Source organism: Diadema antillarum, unplaced genomic scaffold, assembly GCF_040938485.1.
Source record: "Diadema antillarum isolate AM-2024a unplaced genomic scaffold, OU_Dant_1.0 seq00000538_RagTag, whole genome shotgun sequence".
NCBI classification, from domain to species: domain Eukaryota; kingdom Metazoa; phylum Echinodermata; class Echinoidea; order Diadematoida; family Diadematidae; genus Diadema; species Diadema antillarum.
The window spans coordinates 1,236,765-1,253,622 of NW_027271486.1; the positions used below are offsets into that span (position 1 = coordinate 1,236,765).

General features: G+C 39.6%; 1 protein-coding gene across 1 annotated transcript in view; it reads left to right on the forward strand.

The window, feature by feature from the left end:
* The first annotated feature begins 244 nt into the window (after positions 1-244).
* LOC139734670 (uncharacterized) overlaps positions 245-16,858 on the forward strand; it is a 45,256-nt gene continuing 28,642 nt past the window's right edge. The window contains exons 1-2 of the mRNA XM_071645458.1: positions 245-1,513; positions 2,964-3,834. Coding sequence (XP_071501559.1) covers positions 610-1,513; positions 2,964-3,834 — 1,775 coding nt within the window. The 5' untranslated portion in view covers positions 245-609. The remainder of the gene's footprint in view (positions 1,514-2,963; positions 3,835-16,858) is intronic.

The following is a 16,858-nucleotide window of genomic DNA, read 5'->3' on the forward strand; positions in this document are numbered from 1 at the left end:
TCCAAAAATAATGAGTGGACAACTAATGGAGGGGACGTTAGTGGGATATATAGGGAGATTAGCATTAAGTCCCGTGACAAACTTTCGATTTTCGATAGCCATAATTCTGCCAGACCGATACTGTGTCCGGGATATAAACCGCATGATTAAGACAACGTTTTTCTACCTCCGAAAGAAAAACAAATGAATAAAGATTAAGAGGAAAAGACAATTGCCACTATATTCCGCATAACGATCGGTAATGCTAGTGAATTCGGTAATGATTGTTTCGATCATGATGCTATCTGTGTCTTTATAATAGATATGGCTCGACAGCAATATCTTGTGTCATTACTTCAGTTGAATATTATGCACAAGATCTGAGTGAACTTTATGGCAAATCCTATAAGTGAACACTTTGAACTGAACACCATTCTACCCGTGTGGATGCATATTTGGCATTCCCTACTGTCAATAGCTATCTACGCCCGTGCATCATTGGGGCACATAGCACGATATCTGAACGTTACCGGACGTACACATACACACATCGGTCGCACATCGGTCTAAACGTTGAAGAGAAGGCAGTCTTACGCCAGCGCCTTGTCATCACAACACAACAGCACAGGAATGGCGGAAGAAAGGGAAGTGAGAGTGAGCACCCATAGCTATGTCAGCATGATCTCCCTCAGCCTATTTCTCAGCTTTCTCGTGTATTTGTCTGTTGGCCCTTCGACTCCAGTTGCAGCGAAGGATTGGTCGGAAATGTGCAAAGTTATCCATGTCTTGGCGCAGATCATAGTGGCTCTGATCATGGCGATTGTCCTCTTCTGGTTTTCTTTCACAAGGCCGAAATACCACAGGAAACAAACCATCTTCTGGCCGAAGCAATGTCGACATTGTGCCCAGGTACTTGGTATTCTGACACAATGTAGAGGCAGCGAACCCTCACAGGTGCAGACCCGATCCCTTCACTCACATTCTGTCCAGTCGTCTTCTGATACCGCGTCACGGCAAGAGTCCTCGAGGGAAAATCTTCTTTCACCGCTGGATACTGACGCAATTGAAGGGGATGGAAGTCAAGAGAATCAACAAGAACATGATGAAAGACTCGAGCCCTCTGAATCCCAGTGCAATGCCAGCTGTTCTGGAAAGTGGTACCTTCGCCGAAAGTCCCTGGCACAGGCTATGATAATCATGGGCTTGATCAGCTTCGTTTTAGGACCCCTCAAAGTTTTCAAGTACATTCTTCATCGGGATGTAACGCTATTGCATATATTCGGGGACACTTTTATGATTATACTAATGTTTGGTGTGCTACCGGCCTCAATTTTGGGCATTGCTAGGTATCATGATGCCGTTTTTGTCGACACACCTCTCTTCTCGGCTGGATGTGCCTTCCTTTGTGGTGGCTTCATGTGGTTGGCCACTTTTAAGATAGGTGTCCCCATTGGTAACCTTTTTGGTAATGGCTCCTGTCCATATTCCGAAATCTACACTCCAGACCGTTGGGATTTCATTCTATCGAGTTTAGGTAAGAAGAGTACACAAGCAATTGCAAATCAAAAGACGCAACAATGTTATTTCCTGTCAGACAAGTGGGCTCAAGAATATTCATAAGATATCCTACTTGAGTGTTAAAGACAGGAGAGACTGTATCCGTAACACATATCTTAAATTTTCATGATAATAGGAAGAATATGTTCAAGGGGGTGCAGGGTCTGCTCTGGACACTGGTTGGTAAATTTTAGAAGATGCAGATTAGTGGAGGAATGTTGCCAAAGACAAATGAAGTCGTCGTTAATCAAATCTGCAAACTACTAATTGTTTCGTGCAGCACTCAGTCTTCGGAATACGTAAAATGTTATGTAATATAGAACTTACATAGGAAGATTATTCTTCCGGGTGAGTAGGCCTACTTGTGTAACACACATATCCAATATCTATCGTTCACAGAGTGGTCGCTGCCGAAAGTCCATAAAAACCTGTGTCTATCCCTCACGAAAGAAAAAGAAGATGATTCTTCCTTAATGAATAAATACGTGGTTCTCTGAAAAGATTATTTCGTCCTGGTGATAGTCTTGGTGAAAAAATACCTGACTATCCTTTCAAGGAATAATCCATCATCAGGGTATTTATGTGTCAAATTCAGTGTCAAAAGCAAGTTAGTGATACCCTGGATCATAAAACATTGGCACATAATTTGTTGTATCTGAAACTACACAATTCTGGCTTGAGATGAACAGCAACGTCCTGGTTTGGTGATCTTTAAAGACATCCATAACAATACGTAATGTAATTATACAAACCTGATTCAAAAAAAAAAATCAAACAGAACTTCTTACGTCCCTCAGGGATGAATGCTTGGACCCATCATTTTTCCCCTTTATATAAACGTCATGCTTTTTTCTTTATCTTCAGAATTTTAATCATTTAGATTTTGCTGATGATACGAAATACTTTATTCTAATAAAAGTCCCTTTGATTAGTGACAACAGTCTAAACACAGAAATAATTCCAGATTTTTTTCACTCTACTAGTTATTCTCATTAAGTTGTATGATAGCCATTACCTAAGTATTTACACTAATTCTGAATAGATTTCCTACTAAATCTTTTAAGTGTGGATTCTAGTCTTAGATGGAATGGCGACATATTAAGGCATAATTTCCACTGTGTCTACCAATATTTCAGTAATACCTCATCATCGTATGAGATCGTACAGTCCTGAAAATAAGTCGTGTAATGTAATGCCATAAAGAAAATTTAAAAATCAAAACCAAATAAACCAAGTAAAATAAAATAATGTAGGGCTACTGTCACTGATATGTGCATAATAGTCAATTTGTTATTAATCTGACATAAGATACTTGTTACACTCAAACTGAAATTTCTGAAACATTTATGAAGTAGGTACAATGTCGAGTTTATTACGCAACTTAAACTATTGTATTAATGATCGTTCTCATCATATCCCAATTACAGGGGCATCAGCGATGTCGATGTATGCACAATGCGCTATAATCGGCACTGTATTCCTTTGGACTATTTGGTCATCTATGATAAGGCAACACACCCTTCACCTACGCGAATCCAACCCACAGATCCAGCCATTTGATGGTCCCCCGTCACGACAAGGCAGCAGGGACTCAGGGACCAGCTATAGGATGAATGTCATACGACGTGGCGAAGACGCAACGTCTCATGCAGGGGACAGCGAGGAAGGGGGAGAGTTGCTACAGCATGAAGGCAGCAGACAAGACAGACTGCTCAAGCCATTTTTGAACCGTGTCCTGAGAGTATCCGTAGGTGCTGCTACAATCTACTCTGGTGCTCGCTTCGCTATTGCCATCTTTCCCAACGAAATGATTTCTGAAGACGCCAAATTCTTCTTCGCAGCTGTGATGAATGTCGTGTTACATTCACCGGTCGTCATCTTGATTACATATCAGCATCATTTGACAAGAGCTTCAAGAAGTTTGCGGCAGTTTTGTGAACCTTGCGCTGGCAGAGCCTTTGGGGGTGATAATCTCATCTACCTTATCTCTCTCTTCGGTACTTTCATGTCTAAAATTTTCAGCATCATGGCAGCCATAGCGCTGCTATTCTTGGATGGGAGCGTTCGAGGTGTATTCTATCTTGTGTACAAAGTCCTTACAGTGTGGACTGCATGGTTGGTATCTTCATTCGTATATCGGGTACAGCGCCAGGACTCCTCCAAGATGGCTGAGGTCAAGTGGACTCTGGCGACATTGCTCTACCTTGGGTTCAGTAGTGCTGCCCAGTGGCTCAAGGATAGCTGGATCGATAGCTATGAACCACTTGAGGTTAACTTCTTCAAACGGGAGGTGGTAGCGTTTGTTCATATTCTACTGATTCCACTCGAATTAATGTTTGATCTCATGACCGCTCTGCTTGCTTATGAAAGATATCATATCTTGTTATCCAGGTATAAAGAAAGCGCTTTAATTCCCGCTAAGACGTACGGGACCATTCAACGTTCCCATTAAAAATGTGTAATGTTTACTCTTTGTTTTCCCTGAGAAAAAGGACATTATCTTAGAGGGGGATGTCATTTTGCACGATTATAGATGATGGAAATAAACGCTTTAATCAAATCTGAGTAAATTTAAGAAACATGGTGGGGACAGTGGCGGTTATGGTGATGTCAATATCAACAGTGATTAAAAATTTAAGGAATCCCCAGAGTGATATAAGTATCACCCGCGAATCGCCCTGTTTACTTCATTGCCAGATGAATTTTTTTTTAACTAGGATCAAGAGGGACACATTAAGGTAAAACAGTGTTTCCAAAGTTGAAACCTCTTAACCGAAATCAAAATCATTTACGGAGCTATGACGAATAAGAATTGCTACATTTATTTTGATTTGCTCTTTCAGAGTCAAACTGAGAAAATATAAGAGGTCAACCCCCAACCCCGCCCCCACGCCCCCCCCCCCCTCAAAAAAAAAAAAAAAATCAGTGGCCGACCAAAAGTCGTAAGTAAGTGCATGTGTGTGAAATTTATTGATATAAGCGGTTAGAAAAAAAAAATGTCAGGGTGGAATACGGCAGATACCTTTATGAAATATGAACCACCGACGCGCTCAATATGTATTTTGTGCAATCAATACCACTCTCCTACTATTTCTTCAAAACTTGTTATACGGCTGTACTATTATAATTATATTCTATTCCTGGTGTACCAAGTCCTTCCCTTCTCTGGAATTCACATGTTTTATCTTTATCATTTCACCTTATTTCTCCAGACCTCACCCCCCTTCCCTTCTCTTGGTGTTTTCATCATTAATGATGCAGCACTCTGTCACATTCACCTTTCTACTCACCTTCCCCTTGTATAGATCTTTTGTTTCTATTCTGATACGAGATTCAAATCGATTTTACAGATATATTTTGTAAACCGTTTGAATATCAAACAAATGATTTGTGAGACGTACGTTTCTCTAAATTAAGCATTTCATGTTCTCTCATGATAGGTATGTTACGATTTGCAACTGATAGTCAAACAAGGTATTGTACACGTTATGAAATATGATTTTGATGAAAATAGGTTTCGTTTTTTTTTCTTAAAACTATCATTACAGTATATGACCAATTTTACTAACTTTCCAGGTTTTTTTGTAGTTTGTAAACAAATCCTAAAATATTGTTTGTTTGGTTTCTTTGTTTGTTTGTTTGTTTTTTCAGAAGGGTATTGTTTAAACGCAATTACTCCCCAATCTCAATCCTGATAGCTGCCTGATATACAACGTATCTGACTGATTATTACTTTAAAGTTATTAAGCCAAGAGTAACATTTTATCAAACTTTTAGAGCATTTTTTTTTCACACCAGCTCTCTTATTTGCACATGGATATGAATTGTGTATAAACTGTTTTGCAAGAATTACTGAAAGGTAATTTTCACTCTTTAACTTTTCTTTTCAAACTTTATTTTCAACTGGTATGGAATTGCCCTTTATGGGTTTATTGACAGCAGATTAAGTTAGGGCACGGTAATTCCTTCAAGAAATAGATCAAACTATATAGGCTTTTCTTAACTATGTCTGTGAATGATAATCATTACAGTTTATCTATTTCAAATCGGTCATTATTTTTGTCTGTAATTATCTGGATTATTGCTTCAACGATATACCCGATGTCCCTTTTGCTGTGTCAATGTTATAGATAACTCGGATCCTGCAGGAAAAAAAACACACACACACACAAACACACACACACACACACTTACCTACTTCCGTCATGTTGGAACTTGCTGTATAGGGCCTACATTGACTTTAGCGAAGCGTTTATCTCACTAGTCCATTACCTCTTACAAGGTAGAACACTGTGTCGCTCGTGATGTACTAGTTCCGCATTCTTGGTTGTTGAAGTAGACGACAGAATGAAGAAAATTTGTAATAGTACTGTTTGTTTGCTTTTTGTTTTTGTCTTTTTATTGCTTTAGTTCAGTTTTTGTTTTGTCCAGTCTGATAGATTAATGTTTTGTTACTTAGTCACTTGATGTCTTCATTTATACTCACACATTACTGTAAACATGTTGAATGGGATGTTATGAAATTGATGAATTGATAATTAGATTGAGCTAGAACTTACAACAGAGTATTTCTTTTTTTCTCTACGTAGAAACAAAAAAAAACACATTGGAATACAAGATGTACATTTTGTGTAGTTTCTTAGCTACAGCTTTTCAGCTTCCTCCTCCATCTTGTTCTTCGTTGTGTTGCCATGTCATTGTATTCCTGGTTCTTGTCAATGACATTCCATCCTTTGTTTACAGTTATGTGCACTTTGGTTCTTTTCTTTGTTCTTCTTTGCGTGGCCCACTATGTGTGCATGTGTATAGTTTCTTGTCATCATATTTTGCTGGTGCACACAGCTCAATGTATATTGTCTGTGCCGAAATGCTGACATTTTATCTTGCATTTGTACTTCTTCTATATCATTTGAGTACTGTTGACAATATTCTTCTATCACAACTCCTGAATTATATTTTTATTCCACACTATAAGTGTCGACCAATTTTGCATATAATGTTACTTGCATATTGTTAACCGAGTGATCTACGTCTGCAAGCTTTTCTTTTTAATAGTGCATCACAGTTTTCCATCGCTTTATTTACTTCTCCATGTCATTCCTGTATTAAAACAAAGCAATGTTTTTCTTGTATATTGTACATATTTTCGCACATATATTTTGTACTTCATAGCTTATAGTTGTACACTTCTTGCTTAGTGCATTAGATAGCTCTTTTTTTCGATTGAAATTAAAGTGATAGAATAATAATCTCTACAAACGTCTTGTAAACTATTTTGTGTTTGCCTTTCAAACTGGTGTCCATCTTCTTGACTGGATGTCTATAATACTTGACATGTGAACATTTCCAGAAACATCCAGCTATTAAAGATAGCAATGAGGCGTCAAGAAGGCATGTATCCTCCCTCTCTTTTTTTTAAGTAAAGCTTTAGAGCGCAGATTGTCATGTGGCGGTGGTAGAGTAGGTTAGCCACTCAGATTTTATTTCCTGCGATGATTGGATACAAATTATATTCAGTTTAACAAATGTCTTCTTCAGTTTATGCAGCTAGATAATGCGATTCAAAAATCGTCCCCTAGATGTTCTCCGCTTATTGGAGCAGTGATTAAACTGTATCACAACTTTTTTCTCCCTCAGCATCTATCAATCAGGGGAAGTATAAGGTGAAGGATGATTAGGATAATGGAACGTACGCAGAAAGTTAGTCACCAACGTTTTAGAATAAAAAGACACACACAGAGGAACAATATTCAAAAACCATATTTTTCAATGTAAAAATGTTCGTTTATACAAACAAAGTCATTTTAAAAACGCTCATAGTGAGATTACAACTGGAAAAAAATATTGGCGAATACCCCTCCTTTACCAAAAGTAAACACAATAGTTGATTGTTAAAAAATAGAACCTCTAAATGATGGTGCATTGCTCAAAATCAAATATCTCTTTCTAAGAAAAAATAATGAAGGAAATGCTACTACGTAGTAGGAATCCTAGAATGTACACGACATGATTACAATGTGTTAAATGGAGATATTGGATGATTCATAGGTAATGAGATACACTTTGGGTTCTGAAAACCGATGGTGTCCATAGGCCTTTGTTTCTCGAAGTGAATTTACTAACTTCATCAAAAGTTGCAGTTCTGCTCAGACATTGGACTTTCGATAGAGCATCACTTTAATTAACAACTAGAATGTACAACAGACATTCACATCAGCATATAAAAATAATCATATTTAATATCTAATACAGTGCATCCGACTACAGAAAAAAAGAAGACTCTTAAACAAATTGTTAAAATACTGAACCAAAGGAAAAAAAAACACAGTGACAACATTAACCACTACCGTGCACTGATACAACTGAGACTGACTACTCTTGGCAAAGATTCATCTGTTCAATAACAGTTATGATACTTTTTGAAGTAAAAGTTTTCATACGCACCGACTGCCATTGTGCCAAATAATTTTCACCTTGAGCGCTGTGAAAAAAAAAACCCAAATAATAACTGGTGCTTCCCTCACTCAGTACAACCCAAATATAATTTCAACTTCGTAAATGAGACGACATATCACTTTAGTGGCTTGTGCTACAGGCGTAGTAATTACTGACAGGACTGACAGTAAAAGTAGATGCGGTAAATTCAAATCCACACAAGGAGAGATTTATCAAGAAACGTTTGTAACTATTATGTTTGGTAATACATTATTTTCTTACTGTGAATAACCAGTCGATGTTCAAGTTCACTGTAGAAACTTATTTAAAATCGAAAGTGGAGAATGCTATGCGCTCTAAACACATTTCTCAAACATCACGAGTTAAGTTCAGGAATTTCACGTTTACCCTTTGTTTCTAAAATACATCTGTCAATAACAGAGATAAAGAATGGTTTAGGCATCAAACGGGTTAAACCGAAAAGAAGAAAGTATAATTTCTTTTCCGAAACACAATATTCGGTTTGGATGACATAATGATGAGATCACCTTACAATTAATCTGACATTGGTTTAACATATGTTGTGCTATGCAAATACCTGTGCATCATATATCTAAAACCTCCTCCTCCTGAGATTCGCTTGCTACTCTTAGACTTTTTTTTTTGTCACGTGAAGGATACAGGTTTTTATTTCCATTCATCATAAAAGAAAGAGTTTTCTTAACAAGAGTGCCATTACTCATAATCTGATTGAACCACTGTCTTGTGATCAAACTACACCTACTTGTGGTTAAGTTCGGTAACAAGCTCACGTGTGATAAATTTCAATTTATATTTTGCTAAGATCAAACAAGATAAGTCACATCTCCGCCTGTAGTTAACGGAAAATAGAAATATCGTGTTGATATGCTATGTTCTGATAATATAATGAATAAGCCTCGGTTATATTATATGAACCTATATAGGTATATATATATATATATATATATATATATATATATGTATATATACAAATCATCGTTCAGCTTACTGGTATCTGCAACTGCAGAACCAGTAATGTCAATAGGATCCAGTTGTCTATTATGAAACTTTGGATTACCCACTCCGTTGCATTCATGACAATCAATAGGGAGCTTTAGATTTTAGACGCGCGGACGTTCAAAGGAAAAAAACATGGTCTGAGCGTGCGCAGAAGCGCGCGTCAAGTTGACGTGCGCTTTTGCGCACGCTCAGACCATGATTTTTTCCCTTTGAACGTCCGCGCGTCTAAAATCCAAAGCTCCCTAATGATGTAAATGAGGCAGGAGAGATTCCACTTGGTTCTCCGAAGATTCGCCCGGGAGTATCGTTGGATGTTCAATAGGAAAGCCGTTGTAATCCAGATGATAATCGTGACGACAAGAGAGTAAACGATTGCGGCGACAGACAGCAGTATACATTCGCTCGATAGCGAATCCTTTCTTGTAAGGACACCAACAGCTGCAGAAAGACAAAAAAAAGTTCTAACTAAATATTCCGCAGGTGCAGAGCAGAAGAAGGATCTCGTGACCTCTGAATTTTCTTTTGGAAAATCTTCCTCGAAACACTGTCATAGGAAAGTTGTACGACTTATTTACCAGCAGAATGAAGAGAGGGACAAGATAGGCAATTCCTATGATATGAAGAATTGTAGTCTTAAATTCCTTTGAAGAATGCTTGATGGGCATTTCTTCAAAAATGACTTTTGTTATGAAGTAGACGAGTCCGGTGCAAAAGAGAATTGTCCAGCTCTTGTATACATGCTTCAGAATTTCTGAAGACGACCCCACCAGTATCTGAAGCGATTCATCCCTAGTGAACATTTGGCTGGGCAAGCACAATGCCACGTGATGAAAATAGGATCTACAGGTTTGTCCTACAGCTCGCAGCTTCAACGAAAGACTCTGGCCCTGCATTTCCTCGTGTTGAAAATCGGTGTCACTCAATTTCAACGCAGTCTGTGGAATCAGAGCGTTCCATAGCTGCAAGTAAATTGCAGCACTAGTGATCAGGCGCGCCGGAAGCAGTTTTGGATTGGGGGGGGGGGGGGGCAAACATTGGAGGGGGCTCAAGATTAGACCATGCATATGTTACACAATATACACATACACACACACACACACACACGCACACACATCTATTATATATATATACTGTATATATGTGTATATATATATATATATATATATATATATATAATTATATATAATATATATGTAAATTGGCGTACGGTGGGTCGAAACATGGGGGGAACCATAAAGTAATTTTGACGGTCTGTATGCTTGTGCGTGTGTGCGAGAGCAATAATGGGACTACAATACATTACGGAATGTGATACATTCAACAACGCAGTCATTGAGGAACATTGTAAGTTTTCCTTACATGGATTATGGAATGACGGTGTGAAACGATCGACAAATTATATACTGTCAGCAACATGGTGAATGGCATAAAAATAAAATGCGAGCGAGCGAAGCGAGCGAGCTTGAAAATTTTGATATTCTACAGTCCCAAAACTGGAGTTTTAATTGTAGCTATAATAATATTTCGCTTTGGAAATTAATGGGGCGGCGCATCGGGCGCAACTGCTGGCAATTACTGGCAGCAACATTAGGAGAATGGCATAACGAATCAATGCGAGCGAGCAAAGCGAGCGAGCTTGAGAATTTTTACATTTTACAGTCCCAAAACTCCCGTTTGTAGCTATATCTTTCGCTTTGGAAATTAAGGGGGGGGGGGGGGCATCGGGCGCAACTGCTGGCAATTACTGGCATCAACGTTAATAGGAGAGTGGCATAACGATTCAATGCGAGCGAGCTTGAAAATTTTGACATGTTACAGTCCCAAAACTCCCGTTTGTAGCTATATCTTTCGCTTTGGAAATTAAGGGGGGGGGGCATCGGGCGCAACTGCTGGCAATTGCTGGCAGCAACGTTAGGAGAGTGGCATAACGATTCAATGCGAGCGAGCGAAGCGAGCGAGCTTGAAAATTTTGACATGTTACAGTCCAAAAACTCCCGTTGGTAGCTATATTTATCTTTCGCTTTGGAAATTAAGGGGTGGGGGCATCGGGTGCAACTACTTTTTCAATACTGTCAGCAACATTAGGAGAATGGCATAACGATTCAATGCGAGCGAGCGAGCTTGAAAATTTTGACATGTTACAGTCCAAAAACTCCCGTTGGTAGCTATATTATTTATCTTTCGCTTTGGAAATTAAGGGGTGGGGGCATCGGGCGCAACTACTGGCAATACTGTCAGCAACATTAGGAGAATGGCATAACGATTCAATGCGAGCGAGCGAAGCGAGCGAGCTTGAAAATTTTGACATTCTAGAGTCCAACAACTGCCGTCGTAGCTATGTTTTTCGCTTTAGAAATTAAGGGGGAGGCGCACCGGGCTCAACTGCTGGATGCGAGCGAGCGAAGCGAGCGAGCTTGAAAATGTTGACATTAGCAGTCCAAAAGCTGCCGTTTGTAGCCATATTTTTTCCCTTTTATTCATATATATACATATTTATCTTATTTTCTTTGTTTATTCATTTATTCTTTTTTATTTCATTTTTTTTTTGGGGGGGGGGGGCTTTTTGAGGGGGCAAAAATGCGTTTTGCCCCCCCCCCCCCCCCACTTTTTGGATTGGGGGGGCGGCCGCCCCCCCCCCCCCCCCCCCCCCCCCTGCCCCCCACTTCCGGCGCCTATGCTAGTGATGCTGCATTCTTTGTACTTTGACTGCATCGATTTTGCGAACTCTTGGAATCCGTCAACAGTGTAATTCAAATGACACAAGTTAGATGGTGCGAAGAATTCATGACTTTAAGCAATGGCGAGACCTCCGCTACGCCCGACATCCACAGTCCCCAGGACGGAAGTACTGCGACCACGAAACGATGTTGTTGTTGCAAGAAATACGGAATTATGATAGCGAGCACAGAAACAATATTGCCAGGAAAATCGTCAGTCCATTAGCGACAGTTAGGCTCCTATCAGATTATCGCTTATGATGATCACACTTGAATCCCCGCATGCAAATCTCGCTATGACAAAGCATACACTACTTACAATGTCTAAAACGCCAAACACGTTGAATAAATTGACCAAAGAACGATGAGCGTTGAAGACGGTTAGTGCGGTAGGAGAATATTCGGTGTTGATTGTAGCATGTCGCCAACAAGAATGCCGCGGAGTAAAATACCTCTCCCTCACCTGCGAGCTGTCATCTGTAAAATACAGTATTCTTCACCTGTTGACCCGTATGAAGTGTCAGGCACCAGGATATTGCCGAATTGACTACAAACATCTCATTTCCTAATTTCTAAGCTACATCACAAAGAGGGGATGGGCTATGACCGGGAATTTCACAATGTCGTATAGTCAAGAGTGAAGTTTCTTTCCTTTTCACTAATATGACACACCATTGCTCGTACGTATAATACGATGCATTGTGTTAAAGTTGCTTAATGGAAGTATATTGTTCTCTCTTTTCAGAGTTCAAATAATATCTCTTACACAATGAACTATGAAGTGATAACGACAGTTCTGATATACATTTACAGCTTTGTATTGGAGCCCCTCGAGGGAGCTTCAAGTGGCTTCCGCCTCCAAATATTTGGAGTGATCTCTATAGATACTTGAAAGTGAAAATAAATGAAAACAGTTCAAATGATATCTCTTACACAATGAACTATGAAGTGATAACGACGGTTCTGACATACATTTACAGCTTTGTATTGGAGCCCCTGGGGGAGCTTCAAGTGGCTTCCGCCTCCAAATATTTGGAGTGATCTCTACAGATGTCTGAAAGTGAAAATAAATGAAGAGTTTGTTCGCAAAAACCGATAAGTCCATATTTGCCAAATGGAGATATTTGCGATTAAAGGTCAAGAAAAATAAAGAGAATAATAAGAAAATTTTTGTTTCTTTTGACAATAACTTCAAAAAATGTACCTTTATATGTAATGACCAATATATAATTTAAATGGTATCATTTTGTACTTTATGACAGAGACCATACTTCAAAATCTTCAAAAATGGACTTATTGGTTTTTGCGAACAAACTCTTCAAGAGAAAACAGTTCGATTAGCCAATATGTGACAATCACTGAGAGTAGATAAAGTCAATTTCAGCAAACGTCTGAACAAGCAAACTGCAAAACCAAATGTATCCATTTCAAACAATATGAGTTATTTTGCATTGCATTGCTGAAAAACAAACAAAATAATCAAATGATATGTGATATTTTGAATGTCGTCTTAAAAATTATTTCAATCATGTGTAAGATTGAGGAATGATTGAAAAGATTCTATTGCCTCTATTTGGTGATGACTTTATATTCGAAACACTTTTAAGATAACATCTATCTGTCCATGCATTCCCCTTTTCTGTCCTTAAACATGTTAGATCTCTGTCTAGCAAGGAAGGCAGAAAGCCAAACAAAATAAAACAAAACGAATCTACTTTTGTTTAGTTGCAGCGACACTGATTGAAAGGGCACACTGTCTCTGAGTCAAGTGTCAAGTAGTATTTTCAGCTTTTCCGTTCCTACGAATTACAATTTGTACAATCATAAAAAAGAGCTCCATGCGACCGTAATAATAATATGATATATTAATGTCTTATTTACCCAGGGTAGCTTATTCAGTGTTGCCACTGGTCTACCAGAGGGCCCTGCTATTATTATTACCCTACTCGGGCCTAGCATTACCAGGTACCCATTTACACACCTGGGTCGAGAGGGACATAGTCTGTGGGTAAAAACATCTTGTCCAAGGACGTAAGCACTGGGCGGGATTCGAACTCTGGTCCTCCGAACGGGAGTCGGGAGTCGGGAGTCTTGTCCACTATGCCACAGCGCCCCCACAGTAAAACAACAACAACAACAACAAAAATACGAGTCCTGTTCATGAAAAGGAGCTATGACGATTTCGAGCTGGTGCAGTAATTTCCATGTAGAGAAGTAGTCAGTACATATATGGACAGATATAAAAATCATCTCTCATTTTTATACAGACAACAATTACATGCATTTACACTTAAACACACATTTAGATTTTAGCGCGCATTTTGTAAAACATATTAACCGTAATGTATTATGTAGACTTGAATCTGCTGGAAAAACTACTGCTTCTTTAACTTTCAGTTTTCAATTCTTCAAAACACACTCACGACCTTTCCCTAAAAGTGCTATGCAGAAGGCACCCATAATCTACATAAACTGTGCGCGTACTAATGTGTATGCCTCGTACGCGACCATTGCTGCATGGAGGCCGTATAGGGAGACCACAGGTTCCAGAAGCGCTCCTATTAGTTCTCCCGTTGGGTATCCGTAGTACGCCTGCAACTCCTCGCCTGACTCAATAAGGATTGTATCTATTAACCACTGAGAGGCGTTAATCACGGACATGTACATTAGACACGATAGGGTCCACTTAGCCCGCTCCATACTCGAATTCTGTTGCCGCTGAACGACCATAAGGAACGAAGTCATCGTCCACAACGAGTACACTTCGAAGCTTGCGAAGACCAGCATGAAAAATGCGAGATAGACCTCATCTCTTTCTAATGATTGAATGTTTATGATAAGACCAAACCCCGCTGTCATGCGAATGATGTTTTGCACAAAGATACCTCCACAGCTGAGAAGCAGGACGCGATCATGACTTTCAATGAGCCCGTGGAGTATGGATACAGTGCTCTTCACCGTAAAACTGTCACCACCACTGTTTGTAATGTGAGCGTGGTAGTGGCACAAAGCTATCAGGGGAACATAGCATGCCATCCTGCAGCACCACTGAATGCAGACCGCAACAGTTTTAGACAATTGCGGAAAATAGTCAGTGAGAATCATTACGCTTAATGTTATATACATGACAGAGAATGCAATTAATATCGCGAGATTGCGTTTGAGGAAAGGTGAAACACTGGAAAGTGGATTATCCTTTGGAAGTAAGGGGAGATTTTCCGTACAAGTAGCACATGCCTGGTTAGTCCTGTTGCATAGGCACTTTTTCAAAGAACTAAGGAGTGGTGTAGGTTGAACTCCATAAACACATCCAATGTGAGCCCGATCATCAGCTATTTGAAGAGCCGATTTTGGTAGAATGGATGACCACATCTGCCATACGATTCCAGCTGCAATGATTCCGCATTCTGCGTAAAAAGGATTTAATACCTCATCATCAACAATCAGAAACTGCCCAAACGTTCCGTTTAGACGGCAAGGGTAGCCTACTGCGATATAAGGGGACTGAATGAACGCAGACAGTGGTAATAAGGTCTTTTGAACCACTATCCAGCACGTACCAGAAAAGAAAATGGCAAGAAAGTTAGGAAACAGGCAATCATCTACAAACGCAGCTTCGTAATAGACGTTAAACAGCCACATTGCCACAACTACTATGGTGGTATAACCTACATCTTCCAAAAGTTGAGCTACAAGGGAAGCGGTGAGCGAAGAGTTGGTATTTTCTGACATACACAAAATCACGCCGATAAGCTGCAAGGGAATATTCATCAGGCACAGAATAACGAAAACATACAGGACGTACAAAAGTGACTTGTGTGGTTTTGAGTAGAGAGGAATTTCCTGATGAACCACAACGTTCATTGGCCGTGGATGCGCTTGGATGGACTGAGACTCTTGTTCATGTGAGTATGATAAAGACGCATTTCGATCATCAAGCGGCAACTTTACCCCGTCAACTGTCGTGATTTGTCGAGATTCGGAGATTAGTTCTTGTGATGAAGTAGGCCTACTACTCAGTGCTTCTTCATCCTCTAGCTGGTCATTTCCGTTCTGTGAGTCAATCTTTGGAAGATTATTCATTTGCTGATTTGCATCCCTTCTGTTTGAAGATGCCGGAAACCGTCCTGAATTTCCCATCAGAGTTGACTGTGACCGTAATGCTACCACACTCGCACAATGTTCACATTTGGTTGGCCAAAAGACTTTCTGCTCAACATGGAGACGCTCTCGTATGCGGACCAAATACACAATTGTCACCTCCATGGTGAAGATTAAAAAGGCTAGGAAGAATCGGCTGAAGGAGTACGTTATATCACCACTGGTGGCACTATGATGCAGATCGGATCTTGTCGGGAGACCAGGTAGAATCGCACAGCTAAATCCGATGCTCACCCCAAGACAGAGTAACAACGAACTGCTGAACGGGGATTTCTTGATTCGCACAGACTCCTGAAGAGGCGTCATTTTGACTTCGTGCAGACCCTTTAAATAATTCCTGCTTTAACACTTTCCAGTACACATTAACTGGTAGCCACACTTCGAGAAAGGTAAAAACGCGTATTTAAACGTGAACAAGCTGTGGCACTACAGTGTCTGACTTTGGCATGCAGCTACACGCATCTGAACTTTGAGGAGCTATGTTCTTCAAGTTTCACTGCAATTACTGCAGAACATCTCAGTTCTTCTCAACGTAGGAAAAATATTCGTGATCATATGACAAATCGTCATTTTGAACTGATAACCACAAGAATATGGAAAGATAAGGTTTCACTTCTCTGTCATCATTTTGTGGTCGATACAAAGTGCCATGCAAGTTAAAATCGTTTGGCGATATTCATAATTGACTACAACCTCTCCCACCCCCGACAAAAAAAAATAAAATAAAGAAGAGATTACAAAAAGCGCAGAACAATAGCACACCGTATTGATCTTATTTTGCATTATTCACTGTGCACCGTGATTTTCATCGGTCTGGCAGAATGGTGGCTGTCGAAAATCAAAAGTTGGTTACGGGACTCAAAGGGATGGTGTAATTTGGTTGAGGTGGGGTTTCAGGTTTTCATATCTTTTTGAGAGATAATGAGACGCCTCCCACATTATGAAATATGAAAGAGTAAGTAATTCTA